This window comes from Liolophura sinensis, chromosome 1 (genome assembly GCF_032854445.1).
Source record: "Liolophura sinensis isolate JHLJ2023 chromosome 1, CUHK_Ljap_v2, whole genome shotgun sequence".
NCBI lineage: Eukaryota > Metazoa > Mollusca > Polyplacophora > Chitonida > Chitonidae > Liolophura > Liolophura sinensis.
In genome coordinates this window covers 50,260,385-50,281,340 of record NC_088295.1, presented here as the reverse complement: position 1 = coordinate 50,281,340, position 20,956 = coordinate 50,260,385, and the positions used below count along the sequence as shown (strand labels likewise).

At 39.8% G+C, this 20,956-nt stretch overlaps 1 protein-coding gene across 3 annotated transcripts in view; it reads right to left on the bottom strand.

Moving 5' to 3' along the window:
• Positions 1–20,334, bottom strand: part of LOC135473593 (mucin-2-like) — a 49,449-nt gene extending 29,115 nt beyond the window's left edge. For 2 of the 3 annotated variants that reach the window (XM_064753455.1, XM_064753471.1), the window contains exons 1-2: positions 7,911–8,101; positions 2,357–2,487 (exon numbers count right to left, since the gene is read on the bottom strand). In XM_064753455.1, coding sequence (XP_064609525.1) covers positions 2,357–2,480 — 124 coding nt within the window. In that variant the 5' untranslated portion in view covers positions 2,481–2,487; positions 7,911–8,101. Of the gene's footprint in view, positions 1–2,356; positions 2,488–7,910; positions 8,102–20,051 lie in introns of those variants that run through there. The other variant, XM_064753463.1, reaches the window with a different exon arrangement.
• Positions 20,335–20,956: the final 622 nt, after the last annotated feature.

Genomic DNA, 20,956 nt, shown 5'->3' with positions numbered 1-20,956 from the left:
GCTTACTCACTCTACCAGTGCTTAGACATATGGACATATCTGTACCCATGGGTGTTCTCATTGCACACGTTCTGAGCAGAGGCTAGCTTACTCACTTTACCAGTGCTTAGGCATATGGACATATCTGTACCTATGGGTGTTCTCATTGCACACGTTCTGAGCAGAGGCTAGCTTACTCACTCTACCAGTGCTTAGACATATGGACATATCTGTACCCATAGGTGTTCTCATTGCACACGTTCTGAGCAGAGGCTAGCTTACTCACTCTACCAGTGCTTAGACATATGGACATATCTGTACCCATGGGTGTTCTCATTGCACACGTTCTGAGCAGAGGCTAGCTTACTCACTTTACCAGTGCTTAGGCATATGGACATATCTGTACCTATGGGTGTTCTCATTGCACACGTTCTGAGCAGAGGCTAGCTTACTCACTCTACCAGTGCTTAGACATATGGACATATCTGTACCCATAGGTGTTCTCATTGCACACGTTCTGAGCAGAGGCTAGCTTACTCACTTTACCAGTGCTTAGACATATGGACATATCTGTACCCATGGGTGTTCTCATTGCACACGTTCTGAGCAGAGGCTAGCTTACTCACTTTACCAGTGCTTAGACATATGGACATATCTGTACCCATGGGTGTTCTCATTGCACTCGTTCTGAGCAGAGGCTAGCTTACTCACTCTACCAGTGCTTAGACATATGGACATATCTGTACCCATGGGTGTTCTCATTGCACACGTTCTGAGCAGAGGCTAGCTTACTCACTCTACCAGTGCTTAGACATATGGACATATCTGTACCCATGGGTGTTCTCATTGCAGGTATTCTGAGTACAGGCTCGCAAAATAAGTGCAAATTTATTTACCTGGATATCAAAGGTAGACTTGCACTGTAAATAAACAAGTTTGCCGCTTCCACACAACCAAGTATTCCAAGTCTTGAGTGAACGGAATTTGGTGTGCTGTTGATCATGCAGGTAAATTAATAACGCAGTGAGAACCATAAAGTAGCCTAAGCTTTCATTGGCACATCCTCAGGTGTATAGGTTGAAGTATCAGATGGGCAGAAATGGCAGAGATATGTCAGATATATGTCAGCATACCTGTCTACTGGCTGACAAAAGCTGAACAAAGAATACACACCAACATCCCAACAAATAGTACTATACTATATGACAGCTTGGTGGAATGCTCAGTTGGAAGATTTTTTAATTTCATAGATAACACCAAGAATTCCCGAATCCATGCAGCGTTCTTATACAGACGTACAAAGAGGTCAACGACCTGGTCCCAGTCTGACAAAGCGGACAGGGGCCCTACTGAAGACAGATGTTGCCATGGTGGCTATTGTACACTCAACTTTGCCTGCAGCAAGCAACATTGTGGAACCAGCTTGGACATGAAACCTTGCACACATGGGCAGCCATTCCTTCTTGTAGGCCTTGCTTGGCCTGATCTATTCCAGCACAGTTACTGAATTCATCTACATGAGTGCACAATTCTGACCCAGGAACAATGTGCACATTTTGCTCAGCCACAAACATAATTAACACAAAGGTCTTTGACGTATTAGCTGATTAACATCTAAATGTAACACCTTTGAAGTCTAATCTTTAAAATGTACCCAAATGAACAATTGTGGGGTTCATACAGATGTTAATGTACAATCAAATTCACAGAATGGTATGCCCTTTGTAACATGTACATTCATGATACGTGAACAAAAAAATTCATGGAGATAACAGATTTTTCTACATATCGAAATACTTTTACTTCAGTTAAATTTGTAGAGCGTATTATATCATACGTACTACCAATAATTCTTCTCTTCCCCTTCAAGCACAAGTTTACCACAAAATCTTAACTTCCCTACACAGTCTTTACTTATATCCTCATTAACCTGTATTGCTTATTATGATCAAAAAACGGAATGGAGACTTGTCAGGTGCTTGGCAAAGAGGAGTTGAAATTTACTTCAGTTTCCTTCATTCACCATTCACAAACTGTTCAGAGTGCCATTAAACACAAAGCAAATAAATAAACATTATCAAACGTGTACCTATTCACATGTAACATACATGTACAAGTATGATGAGCAGCACATGCAAAGATCCCACATCAAGATCCCACATGCAGTGTAACTCCAAAAACCAAACAGACTACATTTACTCTCCATTTTTGACATTTTACTTTTATTAATCAGGACAGGTGGCAAAATGAGTGAAAATGAATTCTATTTTCAGAGTTACACTACTTATCAGTGATGCTACAAGACACTGGGTTAGATCACACATATCATCATAGATTGTGTTCATCTGAAGGCCTGAATTTAACACATTACTCCTACCTGTGCTGGTTGTAGTGTCTGCCTCAGAGACAATTGAGTTGTTCCGACTGTCCGAGGCTTCCGGCGGCGAGCTGGACGAGGTAACCACAGACTCCGAAGAGGCAGAGGGCGTCTTCTTACCCATGGTTTATCTGAAATCCACAGAAAGGGAACATTACCCAAATAATTGAGAGAACTTAAATCCTACACTATGTATGAAAAACAAACACTCATTGGCCACAAAGCCAATCTGCACATCGAATAACATTTCAAGCAACGGCCAATCAGAATCAAGGATCTGAAATCGTTAAATATGCAAACCTCATACACAAAGCTGACTGCCTTTACAACTGGACATAAGGTTCCACAAAGTTACTTTGCACACAAAATAACAATAACAGTAAACATAATAATTCCATTGTTTCTATATCATATACATGCACATAATTGTTTACCACAACTCACAAGTAAACAAAACACAAGAAATCAGGCAAGATCAATATCATTTTTGAAAAACTTGCAAAATATGTATTTAAGACTTTCATAGTTCAGACCATGCATATACTATTAAATATGTATTGTGCATGTAACCATACAAGTGCCTTAGGCAATGTATTGTATCAGGTTCTTGTTTCTTTGCTTGCCTGGCGATGCAAAGACATGGTCTTTCAAGGACATACATGTATATGTACCTTATCAGCATATTGTTTTAGTGAGGCAGCACCAGCCAGTTAAACAGAATTGGGACTGTCCTAGACACAAGAAGGTCTTTCTTAATCTTAATACAACAGGATTAGTGTCTGAACGATCCTCTTAAAGTCCATCTTGTAAAACACAATCACATTTATCTATATTAATATTTCAGTCTAACCACAGCACTCAGGTTCACTTTCATACCATAAATAAACCGTCTACTAATGAAAGAGAAGACATGATGTTAATCTGGGTCTATGTGTATATCAAGCTATGGTTTCCGTGAAATAACTTTAACTAACAAGGTACTTTACCGCAATCTCTACTTCTCCTACTGAACTAAAGTAGGTACACTGTGCTGAAGCCCTCTTACACTTTATCTGCCACTATACATGTGCTTCTATCTGCCACTTCATAACCTTCAACATGCATAAACTGTACACATTCAGGAGCACTAATACAGTAGTTATAGGATTTAGGGCAAGTAATAGACGGTTTATTTATAGTGTGAAAAAAAAAAGAGATTAGGGTTAGAGGAAATGTGACAGCCATCTGCAAACTGCTGAACTATGGGGACAAATTAAGTGGGTGGACAGTGTCAGCCTATTACGGCAGGGAACGCCTGGCTAACAAAGTCCGCCTTCTCCTCAGACCTACTGGCCCCCTGGTGGCCTAGTACCTACATGTAGACATGCAGAATGGACTTGAAAGTTTGAAGTGACACTGCCTTGCCAGATTTCACAGCCTGAACCTTGTACCTGTACATAGACGCTCTGTGTGAGTGTACGGTCAGCAGCAGGGTATGCGGTAAAACGGACACTAAAATAAATCACATATGTTATAATATTATATGTGTTATAATATGGATGCTTGATAAAAAATTTTTTTACATAATCCAGACTGAAATAATCTTGAATCCTGAGCTAATTCTAGATCTATTTGGTGAGTTGTTAATGTCAGTTACATGTAAATGGTTTCTAAGCTGCGTTAACTATGTGTGCAAGACATTCCTAGAGAGGTATATGTGCATGTCATTAGGTTTTATTACTGATACCTGTAATGTTCATGGATGTATTTGTCAAGATGGCGACAATGATAGGATACCACCAGCACATAAATAATAACAACAGATGTTTTTACCACAGAAGTACAAAGTGAAATGCCAAAATGTTACGACCACATTATAAGATCTGAGCCCATGGTTGCTGGGAGTTCAAGTCCAGCTCATGCTGGCTTTCTCTCCGGTCGTAAGTGGGAAGGGCTGCCAGCAACCTGCAGATGGTTGTGGGTTTCCCCCGTGCTGTGCCCGGTTTCCTCCCAAAATAATACTGGCTGCCGTCGTATAAGTGAAATATTCTTGAGTACGGCGTAAAACACCAATCAAATAAATAAATAAATAAGCTCTGAGCTACAGCAATGTACAAAAGCTCTGAACATACAAAGTAATACAGTACATATAGCTGACAAGGACATAGGCACACATGCACAATGATATATGTATTTATAAATCCAACGCCCGCAGCGGTTAGGTTTTAGCCAGAGTTTGTTTGTTTTTCTGTCAGCAGTTTCATGGAAAAAGTAATGGCTTGCCTTGAGTTAAGGACCAATCCTTTAACTTTTGGACGATATCCGTATTAAAAAGTATTGTGCCTTTGTCTGTAGTGCAGGAAATTGTACATTTGGCTGTGAAGAAGCTTTGCAATTACAATTTAACAGTGCTTAAAGTAATTTCATCAATGTAAATACTGGTATGTACAGAAAATAACATTACCAGATGTTCAATAAACATCATCATGAGAAAATTAAAATGGACACTAAATACCATCAGTGGTTTAGTTATGCACCGGCCAATGTACTAAACCACTCTAACAATCGAAGTTTTCACCAGTTCGGTATTACCTGCCACTTACACGCTACATATAATTTCCCAAATTACGTTGATGCATAAAGATTTAGGAAGACGATGAGATGAAATGTAGCTTTTCCTGTTCTACACTCCGGTAATAATTACAACATAACAGATTCCTGTAATTATACATATCCTGCCGTGGAAGTCTTGTCACTTTATCTTTAAAAAAAAAAAGAAAAAAAAAGACAATAAACTGCAGAAAGTGAGGAACACTGACTGGATTGTCAGATTAAGTAGCTACTGTGGTGAGCACAGCAGGCATCGGTATTAACAACTGGTGGATGGCGTGTGGGTGAGGGGGGATTGACGGGAGACATGGGTGAGGGGGGACTGACGGGAGATTAGGGCAGGGCAGGGCATGGCAGTGCAGAATTTGGTGAAACTGGCTGACACTAATAATACTTTAAAGACTATGGTATGAGACAATACATACAGAGGGAAATATTGTAATTATAACCATTACACACTTACTTACTTAAGTGAAATCATGAGGACACCCTCATGTTTCATTATTAAAGCTACTCAACACACTTTGCATACATACAATAACAGAGATGCATAGAGAAATATTTAACTGGTGGAATTAAAAAAGGAAATGCACATGAATAGGTTGGGTCAAAGCCTTAGGCTAAAACTGTGAGTCAAGATCTGGAGCCTGATGTGTAACAAACTATCACAGTACCATATTATTCCTTACAACAACATGTAGTAAACATAATTCCATTGTTTATATATACTATACATAATTGTTTACCGCAACTCACAAGTAAACAAAACATGACAATATGTCTAATGGCCTACTTGGTCCCTGTGTGATATAATTAGGTGTCATAAATATCTGCAGTATTCTTAGCATTATATGATAAACTGATGCACCTTATCTAAATAAATATATAAGACATATATATTTTAGACTAGATCAGTCAAGTGATCTGCTTAACACTGTCTTACGGTATCTCTGATGTCTGATGATACATTACTATTTATTTATTTGATTTGTGTTTTATGGCGTACTCTAGAATATTTCACCTATACGACGACGGCCAGCATTATGGTGGGAGGAAACCGGGCAGAGCCCGGGGGAAACCCATGAGGATAAATTACTATACTCAAAGTTAGTACACAGTCTGTAGACTATAACTTCCTCCTTATATGTTTTTTTTCTCATTGCTTCATGCAAATTTAGACACAGACAGTGTCATTCCGTCATGCAATAAACACACCCACTGAGGAAGCCCTCAGGCCACAGGTAGATAAGTGACGCCATTAAAGTAGATGTGCATGTAGTTAACCAAAGAATGCATGAGAATACACATCTAGCCCACATTAACTGAAACTACAACCGGCTAGATTATAGAATTAAAATGGCATAAAATCTCATGATGATGCAAAACTGTAATGCATCATGCATCAGTTAAGAGCAAAAAACCCAGCAGATGAAAGAACCTACTGGATGAATGAGTTATGCTCTACAGAGCAGGCGTACAGTAAAGAAAATCTTGTGACACTACCGGTGAATGTTGTTGTTCTTATAGCAAAACACCACATTATCTGTACATGCATGCATGCATATATCAGATTATAGCCTCAAGCTGTGCCCGTGGTTCTACATACTGATCAATTAAACACCTCAGAACAGTGGTGGAGGTACATGTAAGTATGAACATACTCTAATTTTTCAACCTTTTTGCGTGTTCACCAGGTTTTGTTTAAAGCATATCTTGAGAGCATTTCTCTTGCTAGACTAATGCTATTATATATTCTGTGAAGCCCTGGCATTGACAAACCCATAATCACCATGGTTAAAAGAGAGACAATGTGATTACAATTAATAATTTCTTTAACAGAGGAGACTTTGATCTGGCTTACTCAAATCCAGTAAACAATCTAATATCTTGTCCGTAACTAAATCACACGATTCTGAGAGTTCTATCACTCTCAGAAAGATGTTTTGAGGTTTGTTTAGAAAGTGGGATAATATCCTATGGGGAAAAATGTAAATTTCATCACTGCAAGTAACCATATTTTAGGACATTTACTTATTTGCCTCTAAAGGTGCAATTTCTGGGGTAAAATTCTGGGGTATTTACCATAGCATAATACCGTTTGTACAATATATGTATCGTAGCTGTATCACATGACTTCTATCCATTAATCTAGGGGTCTAGTTTGACGCATATATATGAAGGCTATGATTAAGTCTATATTAACAGCCCACAGCCACGTACGTTTCTGAAGAAAAGACGATAATTCTTTAAGTGAAATCCCAGCGGGGCATGCACTTGTAAAGGATACACATCTGTGTTCAGTGCACAGCCAATGATTTCAAACCTAAAGGAACTTCAATCCAGCTTTTCTTTGCCTCTGCCATTAACTCTCAATCACCCCCAAAGGATACGGAGTTTGACTCGCTGCACATGTGAACACAGGTAGCCATACGTACGAGTCAACAAAACGAGCAAACTTGATACAAAAGAGGTGTGTACACAAGCTGCGAATGCTACGATCAAACTATAGCACTGCAACTGAACTTACAGGCAGGTAGGGCAAATTCACCTCTAGCTTCCACTGCATGCAGTGAGTCATTTTCAAACATGATAGCTCAATGATGAATTAAGCTGTAAGGCTGCCCAGGTAAGGCCTAGATTGCAGGACAGATAACCATATACAGGCTAAAATACATGAAGCTCCACCTGGCCTAGCTGTATCATCTCAAACACATCACTGGGCCAGGTATATATTGATTGAAGAAACCTTTACTGTGTACGTAGCCCTCTCATCAATCTGCCATGAGTGGTGTGATTGCAAAGCGATCAGGATTGCTTTGCACCCATTTCACCTGGTTGAAAAAGTGAAAATAAGCCTAGTATGATATTACCTGTAAATATATAGGCCTACAGATCTTCTGCCGCACGCTGCCTGCTCTTATCTGGCTAGCCACTGCACTTACACTACGGTGTGTTTATACTTTACCTGCATGCGAATCGCCCCGGTCACTTTTATCTGTCCCGCCAAGAGTATGTGATTGTGGCTATAAAGAAAGAGAAGACTACCCAGCCGGCCTGAATGTCGGCCTAACCTCTGCAACACTGTCAACAACCACGCAGTCGTGTTTCGAACTCAGCCTGCGACGTCACGCAGTTGTCTATGCTTAGAGCTGGTCCAGACGATGGGTGCGCTAGAGAAAACCGCGCTTGTGCGCTCAACAAGCTCTACCCCTACCCGGACAAAGCAGAGGTACGAGAGCACACCTTAGAATTTTCTATGACGCAAAAACTTCCCCCTAACCCGTACGTGTCCCGGTTTGTTGTTGATAACACCTATGTGCATCTAGGCCAAGCTAATCAGTTTTAGTGGCACCCACCCCGCCAGAGCCCCACCACTTGTAAGTTGCCTGTCGCGCCAGACCAAGGTTACATGCACAGCAACTTTTTAAGGTTAAAGTCATTCAACCGGCAAACACTTTATCCCAACGTTAACAATCGCAACCAACTGCTCTTAGACCTAATGATTTTTTGTCCATGGACTTAACGCCAAAACAAATATCTTTAGTAGGGTACTAAGTATATAGGCCTACACCATTGTCGAGGCCTTCAGTCTTTGCACGATATAGAATGACATGTTTATCTGTGCAGCCTGCACGTTGACAAGAGATCTATACTTAACGTATAGGCCTATACTAGATCAATATTGAAAAGTCAAAATTATACTGTAGCCTATGCTGAACAAACGCTAAAAAATGTAAGAAGGTTGTTTTGTATTATCAGTTTTAAAATTTAGGTCAGCCATGGTACAGAAGCCAGTTAGTTAAGAGGTGTTTAATATTGTGATTTAGTTACTTATTTTTATTTATTTATTGGGTGCGTAGCGCCGTATTCATGAATCTTTCTGATACAAATGAACCTGTTCAGGCTCGTTATCGGAAGAAACAGGGTAGAGCACAGTAGAATAACCATAAGTAGGCCCATCGCACAACGTGCTGTCCTCGTTTCCAACAGACCTTCCACGAGATCGGTGTCTTGCGTCATAGTATCACTAAAACTATAACCCACTGAACATAGTTTTTATGCACTAAATGTGACGATCATACTAATGATCAGGGCAATGGGGTCATTCATGTACGTCACCTATAGCTTACTATAACCACTTACTGTGGTCATTTGGGGCGAATGCCAGTACAAATTAGGGTCAGTTTTGGGCCACCCAGAGTTATTTTAAGTCGACCTACATGTACTCATGTAATTTGTCATGGTCAGACGCGTAACTTGTGAGAAATCTATATATAACCCTAATTAACGGTCAAAAGTTCCCTGTCCATGAATATACACAGGCAAAGCTTTTGGGACAAAAACATAGGCCTACTTTCCATGAATATAGACACGTAAAGCTTCAGGGACCAAAAATTGGCCTACTTTCCATGAGTATACAAATGCGAAGCTTCTGGGGGCCAAACATAGGCCTACTTTCCATGAATATACACACGCAAAGCTTCTGGGGACCAAACATTGGCCTACTTTCCATCTACAAGTATCTATAGGATAAAAGTTCCCAGCCCATGAATATACACATGCAAAGCTTCTGGGGGCCAAACATAGGCCTACTTTCCATGAATATACACACGCAAAGCTTCTGGGGCCAAACATAGACCTACTTTCCATGAATATACACATGCAAAGCTTCTGGGGGCCAAACATTGGACTACCTTCCACAAATATATACTACCTGCCACAAACATTCCATCTACATATATCTAGGATAAAATCTTAACTGAACATACATAAATACATGTGTATATACCGGCACATGTATATTAATACACAAAAGAGAGACGAGTACGGCGTAAAACACCAATGAAATAAATAAATAAATAAATATATGAAAAAACTTCCATGTACGCTAATTTCTGTTGCATTCTTGGATTTGCCCCCCCCTCCCCCTTTCTTCACCTTTATCCGCTTAAGGAGGCGTGAGCAAATTTCAAGCATGTTAAGCCTCGCGAAAATAGGAATTAATACTTCAAGCACAGTGGCCATGAATTGTGACCTACATTATACAGACCGATCATTCACAAAGCACTGTCATGCAAACATTTTCTGCTTGTTTCGGTTGTTTTAAAATCGTCCTAGCACACTTTGTGTTATTAACCTGCGGGACAAACGTATAATATTTACACCTGTAAATTTGTGCAGGTAGACTTCAAAACCTGATACTATAGGCCGACTATGTACATATACTATGTACGAAGGCCTGGTAACAACCTGCGGATGGTCATGGGTCTGAAGAAAACCAGGGCCTAACACCTCATCGAGAACCTGACAAACAGCCTGGGGTAAGCAACAACCGTTGCTAAAATGACCTATACTGGACCATATGCAGTAATTCATTACATTTACTATCCATTGTGTTTTAGCGCAGTTTCTGTCTGTATTGTTTTGATAAAAATCAGAAACTTTATCTATCATGCTGCATGTGTAAATAGGAATAAAGCTTGGAGGTGCGGAATTCAACTTGGCCCGGAATAAAAAAAAAAATAATCAGAAATGTACATGTAGCCTGCGAAGTGTATGGGACCCATTAATCTGCGAAAAACAAGTCAGGTCAGGTGACTCAGCAGCCCGCATGATAAACGACAGTGAGATTAAGAACTCAGTTTAGCATGTAAAAAACGACAGACCCGTTACGTGACTCAGTACTGAGCTAGCTTGAAAAACGACAATCAGGGTACCTGGATCAGGGTACCGTGAAAAACAATAGTTATAGGATATATATCCATGACACAGGTGTGAAAAGCGATAATAAGGGTAGGTAAATCAACAGCCTGTGAAAAAACGACAATCAGGTCAGTTGACTTAATAACCCGCGTCAAATTACGCAACTCCAAAACCTATGACAAACGACAGTAAAATTACGTGACTTAAATCCGTAGCTCGGTCCGACAGTCACTCTGTTGTACACAACCCGATATATATATATATATATATATATATATATATATATATATATATATATATATATATATATATATATATATATATAGACAGGTAAAGGTGTGGGTAGTCAGATTCGCGTGCACCAAAATCTCCTCGTACGTGGCATAGGCCTATATAACACGCCTCCCGCTGGAATAACAACAATATAAATATATATATGCTTACCCACAATGTAGTATATGACTGAGCAGTTTAGGGTAAATCAATGCGAAATCTGTATACGCTCGTATATAAATACGTGTACACATGCATATAGCACAAACTCAGTGTCTCATGACCGTATAAATATGAACTGTTATCTCAAGAGCCAGGTATTTCATCGTCAAATTATCTGCCGTGTAGCGTATAAAGCCATGCCTTTGTCACGCCATGGGATGGAGGCCTCAAAGGTTGGATAATACAAGGCGCTGGGTTATAGCACATGTAAAGATGCGTTAAGCGTGGAGTTCACCATAGTGTGGGTAAGAATGAACGGACGTTAACCGGTGACTTGCACGAGGAGCTGTGTCATACAGTTATTTTAGCCCGGAAACAATCATAAAAAAGTACCGTGTAGAATGATAAAACAATCAGGCTGGTGAATTAAATGGTTTCCAGTTGACCGCAATCAGAAATATGAATGGAGTGAGGTGAGTCTATCGTTTTGTGGTAATGTAAAATCTACCACGTGGATTTGTGGATGTATAGCGTATACTTTATATACACTAATTATAGGCTTGTCTGTGCACGTATAGTGTTAGAGAAGGACGTGGAAATACTAATGGTTTATAACTATATAGCCCCTTCAACAAATACAAATTGACATTTTCTCCATATGCAATAACTCTTCACACAAACCCGTAAGTCTATAGTGTAACAGTTTGAGTGCATGGATTTTTAAACGCATGACAGCATTCTATGTACCATTATATAGAAATGCACGAATGTGTCTTCTTGACTGTATATATATATATATATATATATATATATATATATATATATATATATATATATATATATATATATAATAACCTCCATCTTCACCACCTGTATATGCAGCATGGCATCAGAGTCTTGTCCTCGATGGCCCATTCGCTAAAGCGTTGGCCTCGTCACTGCCGATAGCTCGGATGGCCTCACTATAATAAGGCCACATGCTCGAATTCAGTCCTCGCTGGTTCAGATGAGGCATGACGTCATTAGGCATTTTGTACCTGGCAAAGAGCGGTGGTTTACTCTAGGCAGTTTGATTTCATCAACTAGAAACTAGTAGTCTACAGGCACTAAACCCACTTTTATATATGAAAAAGAATGAATAAATAATGGATGAAAGAATGGTTAAGGTTTAACGCCAGACTGGCTTCACTTCGGCCATATTATGCATGGAGACACCATGCTAAAACAAGGAAAACGTTCTAGATTTCTACATGAAAATGAAAAACCGTCAGAAACAAACAAAGAAAAGACGCTTTTAAAACCTTCACTCAATCATTTAAAATTCTAAAGTCGCATTACATATAGTTTACTCCAGCTAATACTCCAAGTTTGACAAGAGAATTGAGATACTATGTATTCTTTTCACGCCTAAAGGCCCCACGGGTGTCTACACAATGAGTTGTAGACCGCGTCCCCAATGTAAGCAACCTCAGCCATGTCTGTTTGATTATATAGTTTAGTGTGACCCTAAAGTTCGCCATCCAGGCTCTCAGCAAGACTTCGCCGTGGGCGGACTAATGGTGCGAAAAAATGCGGTTTCATGTTAGAGAAAAAATAAATACGACGTCCACTGGTATTGGTACACGTCTGTATAGCCAGGATTGGGCGAGTCCAGGTCACCCGGACCCCTAGCTGGATATATAGACAGAGAAAAAGAGAAAGGAAGAGACAGGATAGGTGGGTGAGGGGATAGTATGAACATAGGTAAACACACCAGTGTAAGGACTTTGCAACAATAGAGATCCCCTCAAAAAGGATATTGAGCAAATATATACATTTCTGTATCTACACGTTTGTTCAGCCCAGTTTTCAAGGGATGGTATAAGTATATGTTTGTGTTACGAATAGTTCAATTATCAGCATGATTCCTCGGGGGACATGGGTGACTGGGTGTGGCTAAGTGGTGGTGGAAGAGCTGACGAGGTTAAATGACATATGAGAATGGCATATAGTTGGAGTTAATTCATGGTATTGTCAAATATAATGTCCCTAAATATAGAATTGTTGTTCTGACTTACGCAATGTTATGGCCACCCAATGCATTGAGACCGATCTCTATACAGTAAGGGTAATTCTACAGATAACGCACCAAAATGTAAATATATATACAACCTGTTCGATGGCAATAATTCTCTGATCAACCAAAGACAAAACTGATGTGAAAATTTTAGTCAGTAATAAATCCAGCTCATGTAAAAAATTGTTTTTCAAATGCAAAAAGAATTTTATTCCATGCCGATATGCATGCAGAATAAAACGACGAGATTCCAAGTCTACCATAAAAAAGACTTTTGATTCTAAGAACAGTGGCACGATTTCACACCAACTGAAGATATAAAGACAGCTTAGAAGTGCCCTTTCTAGTGCACTGGGTGGTGTTCTATTCCTAGTATAGAGTGGTATAGAGTCAAACACCTGTTCTCAACATGACCAGGAAGGCTTGCGAGTAGAACTCGAAAAAAGATCGTAGAAATAGTGGAAATGCCTTCTCCTAGACACAGTGATGATGTGGACTTTTTGAAAAAAGCAGACGTCCCCTTGCAGATAGAGTGAATGGGTTCGTCGTTTGTATACATGTAGCACAGTGAAGAGGTTCTTCTTTCAGACAGTTAAAAACTTGTTTTTCCACGGAAAGCTATAAGGGTATAGGAAGTTGTAACTTCCTCTCTTAGCGTTCAGCTTGAAGGGGATAGTGTAACGACTGGTTGACCCGTATCAGTATAGTGGCTCGGGTGGGGCAACTTACTTGCTTTCGGTAAGGCGTCTCAGTGAAGGAGTACAAGATACAAGAGAGGTGGAAATGCGTCCTGCGACAGGAAGGCACATTACATGCACGCTAAGGATTCCTTCGTCGTCATTTGACTGAAAAATTACTTACGACGTTAAACTCCAAGCACTCACTCACGCCAGACATGGTTAAAAAATTCTTCTTCCAAACAAAATGAAGATATTCTTAAATGTACAATGAAGAAATCCTCTTCCGGACACACTTAAGAAAGTAATTCTGAAAGTGACATCTCGAATAATGATAATTCTGCTGCAATCAATCTAGGAGTGGAATTCTATATATTTAATGCAAAGGGGCCTAGATCAATCATGATACACGTGCCAACTCTGATTCTACACTTATACACGGCTTAAAAAAAGCCCTTACAAACATATGTCTGATATAAACGGTTCAGTGAAGGTAAAGGTATTCAGCATGTATACATCGATATTCTGTCAAGATCCATAAGAATGAAGTACTGCCAATGTGGTTGAGGGTTAAGCCCTAATCATTCATTTATTCGAAATCCCCAGATCGATGAAGGCCATATAAGGTACAATAATACAAGCACAAAATCGACACGTTAACAGAGACAACTGCCACAGAGGTAATTCTGGATTCTTGTGTATTTGTACAGCGTTATGGACACTAGGAGGGAGCCGCCAAGCAGACATTCCTAGAGAAACTCGGGTATTATGGCACTCCATTCCTGCTGAGAGGGCTTGATGCTCTCACAACCCGCACACTTCCAACATCAACTCTGCTTGCAGAACAAATAACATTAAGGGCCAGTCACTGACAGATTCTATTGAATACGCAAACATGAAAGGCATAAATCACTGGAAGAAAGGGCGTTAGTGGTACTTCCAGGTGACATGGAGTCCAATGGTCATCTAAAACAGTGGATGGCATTTGCCATCATGCACACATGATGCAAAGGGGAACACAAAGCGCTGTGGGAGTATATGTACCTAACCTCATCCAGAAACTTTATCTTATCTTATCTATCGGTAGTGTCTGCCTGTCTTTACCCAACACTCTAAATTCCAAAACAATACTTGAATGTAAGGATATATTTCTCCAAAACACGGCTTAGTGCCTAACCGTCAACTCAGCTGACACGGAATTACTTTTTGTGTCCTGATGCTTTTTTGTAAATTTAAATATTTGTTTTCTTGCATCAAGAAACAGAAAAATATAATCCAGTGCGTGGTATATTTAACAAAAACATAAGATCATTAAGCATAAAATCAAAATCCTACGTTGGGCAGGATGCATGCACAAATTATGTGTATTATGATGTAAGCACATTTAACTAAAATCAGTTTGATGTAAAGTTGCGAGGTGAAACAAGGCAATGTGGTGAGATACTAGTATAGGGGATGTACAACAGCGTGTCCAGCGGGCAAATGCAGCAGAAAATAAACACGCACCGATGGATGTTAAAAAACAATAAGATAAGACTTGAAATAGACTAGACTTGTATACCAAATACATCAACCAGAGGGAACGTATGTGTATACATTCAGACGTCATAAAGCTACACTGGCGTCAATTACACGAATAGCTGGGCGAAGTGAACCACCGCCCCTTGGCAGGGAGTTAACAAACCTCACGACTCAAAGCCGTAAGTGAACCAGTGAGATCTGGTTTCGATCTAGGGACCTCACTGGGGACCTCACTGGGGACCTCATTTATTATATGGACCTCACTGTTTATATGCCCATCATCACTAGTTATAGGGGCCTCATTTATTATATGGACCTCATGGTTTATATGCCCACCATCACTGGTTATAGGGACCTCATTTATTATATGGACCTCATGGTTTATATGCCCATCATCACTAGTTATAGGGACCTCATTTATTATATGGACCTCATGGTTTATATGCCCATCATCACTAGTTATAGGGACCTCATTTATTATATGGACCTCATGGTTTATATGCCCATCATCACTGGTTATAGGGACCTCATTTATTATATGGACCTCATGGTTTATATGCCCATCATCACTGGTTATGGGGACCTCATTTATTATATGGACCTCATGGTTTATATGCCCATCATCACTGGTTATAGGGACCTCATTTATTATATGGACCTCATGGTTTATATGCCCATCATCACTGGTTATGGGGACCTCATTTATTATATGGACCTCATGGTTTATATGCCCATCATCACTGGTTATAGGGACCTCATTTATTATATGGACCTCATGGTTTATATGCCTATCATCACTAGTTATAGGGACCTCATTTATTATATGGACCTCATGGTTTATATGCCCATCATCACTGGTTATAGGGACTTCATTTATTATATGGACCTCGTGGTTTACATGCCCATCATCACTGGTTACAGGGAGCTCTGGTTATTGGGGCCTCATTGGTTATAGGAACTAACGGGCTGTCGTGTTTTTATTTTTAAATTAGTTGTCCTCATGGTACATGGTGACACACTGCACGGTTGCTCGGGCACTGTAAAACGGCAAACAGCAGGATTTACAGTGGGACTGTATGCCTTTTGATGTTGACCTGATGTTGTCCTTGAGTCATCAGTAGCTCTATTCTCAGCCACGTGCTACTTGTCATGGCCCACTGCCCATTTTCCCGCACTATTGTTGATGAGGCCGGGGCGCTTTGTTAGCGGATAAGCGTCAACAATGACGGGCCATCTGGAGCACGGGACATTTAAGGTCAAACGTATTTTTTAGGCTGAAGTCATTGGATCGTTCGGCACTTTTCAGCTACATTTTTCTGAACAGTCATGGGGTTTTATAGGTACAATTGATGGAAACAAAACCTAAACGCACCAAATGTTTGCGCTAGCCTCGTACTAGCGTGGATAAACACTACCGAGTCGAGCAAACGTTAAATATTGAAACTGGAGTGCATATGTCTATCCAACATCTGCATGATGTTGTCCAGTTATTGCACAATTTTATCCACCAAAGCACGTTTGTGTTACACCACATGCATTTACTCCCTGAACAATCTTGTATATACCATTTGTTTTATTCACCAAAAGCACTTATCAACATACCGCTAGAAAAGGATTCCATCTCTGATATAACATGCTAATTTCAACACATATGAAATATTGAGCTCCGCCAAAAACGTGCACCTGGACAAGGGGATAAGTCTTAAAAGCTGTGCATATGTATGTAAACAGCCCTTGGTTTCTATATCTACATACAGAGGTCTTTAGCCCCGGTCATCGTGCTGGCCATAAAACGAAACACAGGAACTGCTTCACGAACTTCTCTGACTGAATGATGCTAAGTTTGTATTCTACGACTGAAAGAAACACGTACCAATCACGCATTACATAATACAGCGCATGTCGTCTGAATGGTTTTCATAAGATCCATTCGTTACTGATATTATGTATACCGTCGCACCTTGAAAACGCATAATACGGAAGTTGTGGAAATTTTTATATACTTCAGACCATTGTCAAAATATTAAGACATACTTAACGTTCGACTGATAAAGACGTACTCTTGTCTGGGCAATATTCGTCTGTGGCTTTCGGCTGATAAACCCATATTTCTTTCATAATAAACACCATTCCGTTCCACAGGTTATTTGTCATGTGCGCGTTTTCCAAGTGTTTCAGCGTATGTATGGAGTAATGCTAGTACATGTATTAAACATCAGTACCGTCCACGAACGTGTTGGAATGTCTGCATCTAAAAAGAACCTATCTGAATCAAGACCTGACGTGCATGGTGACGTCAAGCTGAACAGTGAAATAAATCTTGAGTATATAAAGAAGCCGTAAATGTCAAGTTGCCATGACAACCTTTCGGCAACAAATGACCTGGAAAATGTATTTAATCTGAATGTCTGGTAGCGCGCGAATCGACAGCACGTGATGACCGTCAACCTGTTAACACCCAGTGTATCCCAGCATTCATAGCGCGGCTATAACCTGTCTAATCTCTCTTAATAATAACATGTGTGGAGTGTCACACGGCCATTTATAATTATCTAACTGAACGTCATTCTGTTCACATATTTCCGAGATTGTGTGAACTGAGCATATAATTAACAGCATCAATACCAGATGGCATGGAATAAAGCCGTATATAATATAAGCATTTATTAATAATAAATACATATTCATATTACAAACGGAACAATGAGAAATCGTGATGCATCGATTTTACGGAGGAAAGTGATTTTACCTGCGAAACATCGGCCCAAATTGCGACGAGATGGCTTGATAGTATATAGGCAGAAATGGGAGATATATATATACAGGATATTGCTTATGGTAATAATTGAGTAATTTCATGTATATATATACAGCTGTTGATGCGAACCAATGACATAATTAAGAACAGAATAAAAGTATATAGCTAATAGGCATTGTGCTGATTGCTGATCAAAAAATTGTGAATGGCGACAGATTTTAATTTTGAAAGCGGCTCTAGTATCAGAATGTGTGATGACCACAAAACACATACATGTAATTGATATATAAAACTGTTATCACTCAGCTGTCCATTATGGTTAAACTCAGTGTAGGGGTCAGGAGTTTCCATTAGCTAGTAGGCTCCTTTACTGTCATTGAGCACCCAATGAACATCGCCTTACATATTATGAATATTATGAAGTATATTGTCATCTTGTGACGGATATCCCCATGTCATATGCAGGTATGGAAGCCAGGGACGAGTTTCACAAAGCGACATTTTTTTATCGTTCATTTGTTGCATGTCTTGTTGTATGTCACTATTACCGTTCTATATATGCAGTTATATACATAACGTTTTATAATTATGCCTAATCACGCACCACTGGCATGTTTTAACCTTACTTATTTCAGGCTGCATCCTTCAGTACCGCTGACCCCTGAGCCATGGGCACACATGAATCTCAACCATGCTTAACCTACTCTTTTAATATAGACAGATGTATTGGTATTTGGGCAATGCAGCGTTGAAATCAATCCATGTGTGGAGATATCCACAAAATTTGTAACTAGTACGTACCAATACCTTTTCATTTCAGACGTTAAATGGCGCATCGGACGCATTCAGTCTCAATTTCCCCATGTCTTAAACTAACTCGTACCCTTTCAACGTCGATATTTCTCTTTCCTCAAATAACACGTAAACATTTATCCTGATAGCCCTTAAGTCGCACAAAATTCAACCAATTATAAACAACTGTGCAGAGGGACCTATTTATAGCCTTATTTATTCCAAAACTTTGGCGTCCCAATATGTTTGCGCAGTTTTTGTTACGTTTCCTTTACTATTTCTGCACGTTAAAATCGCTGAAATTTAGCCATCGTTTAGGATGTTTTTGCAATGTGGTTCAGACGACAACTCCAAGCAACTACATAAGAATATATAGTGCGAAAAAAAATGTTGCTGTGAGGTCACCATAAATGTTCTCACGGTTTTACTTAACACCGTCTGTTAGCCGCATTGTGTCAGTGCAATCCTGTAGGCGCCTATATAATTACACACCAGTATGTATTTGTACTTGTTTATAAATATATGAAGATTTATTTCTTCTGGGTCATTTAATCTATTAAAATGTCTCCCGAAATGTCTTCCGTTTCCATGGCCTCTTTCTTTCTTTAGTTTAAATGTTCATACCTGAGTATACACGCCTAGCAACGACTTTTGCAGATAATACAACGCAATGTTCAGGTTGTGTGGTCATGAGATGTCCTCTGCACACGAATGTAAAATATGCCTCGTTCATCTTAGTTAAAACGTGGTGTTTTCGCTGATGTGTTTACAACTAGATCTTCAACTCTACACACCGATTGACTTGTTTCAGGCTCATACTCGAGTCTTCACTGTTGTTCAAGTCATAATTCACAATGTTAAAATCTGAGACCCTCATATTCCATGGACAAAGAACTAACAGGCAACAACACTGCATTGTCCGCTCGAGAAGCCAAGGTGTTCGACTGGGCCATTACGCACAGAGGTGCACGTCTTTATTGTATAGTGGGTACCTGGTTGAATATATGAAGATTTCGCGTCAACGTTCCGCTCGCTGGCCACTGAGGGTCTCGATCAGATAATAATGTATAGGCAAGAAACCGGTTACGTGTAAATCCGGGGATCTCCTATAACACAGGTGAATTCACACGCTTTTATGTAGACCATCAATGTAAAATATATTACCTGTTTACAGGTGCAAACGCCTCGATTCTCCTCTCCTAAAGAACAGATGTACACCCAGAAAGATTGCCCGGTCCAGCTGTCTCTCAGGTAAACTCCGAAGTGCGACTTGTAATGGAGATATATCGCGGCGGACGAATCAAAAGCAAATCAGGGCTATTTATAGCGACTACTGTGGTCTGGTGCCGCACAGGTATCTCTCTCCGCTATAAGACAACATTAACATCTTGCAGACGCCCTAACGAGCTTTTGATATACATCAGTGGGTGTACAGGTAGTCGAGTAGATGTGCACGACTTCGGGGCAAATCAGTGGGCGCAAATCTCCTACACCTTTGAACAGCACTGTTTTCGTTTTGTGGTTAAGCTGAGGTGGCTCCAGAAGAGGGGACGTCGCATGTCAAATAAATATCCGCAATTCAGAAACCTGTGGCAAAATTGATTTTTTTTCTCAGCAGGAAAGAGAATAGTCCTACGTCCACATCTATGACAATCCAGGTATGAGTGTAAAGGGCATCGATCGGCGACAAAACTCGATAAAACGTCACTGTATCTTTGCTTTCATGACTTGGTATTGTATCCTTTCTTAGATCCAGCCATTGATTTATGTTGTGCTCGATCTTCATGTAGGAGAATCAATTAACCGTAATGCCCGAATACGTTAGCACGAACTTTTGCATCTGTACACTCCAAAGTATGTTAAATATGTTAATTAAAGCATGTAAGTATAACAATAGATCAGTGTGTTCTTTTGTTCAGGCTTAAGTTACATCTGGACGTGGGTATTTTTGGTTACGACTTAATGCATTGATCCGCGCCCTCAACTTCACAATTAACAAGACCGCATGCGTAACGTATATTTGTTCAAAGCCACTCAAAATAGAATTCTCCAGATACAAAACAAAACAA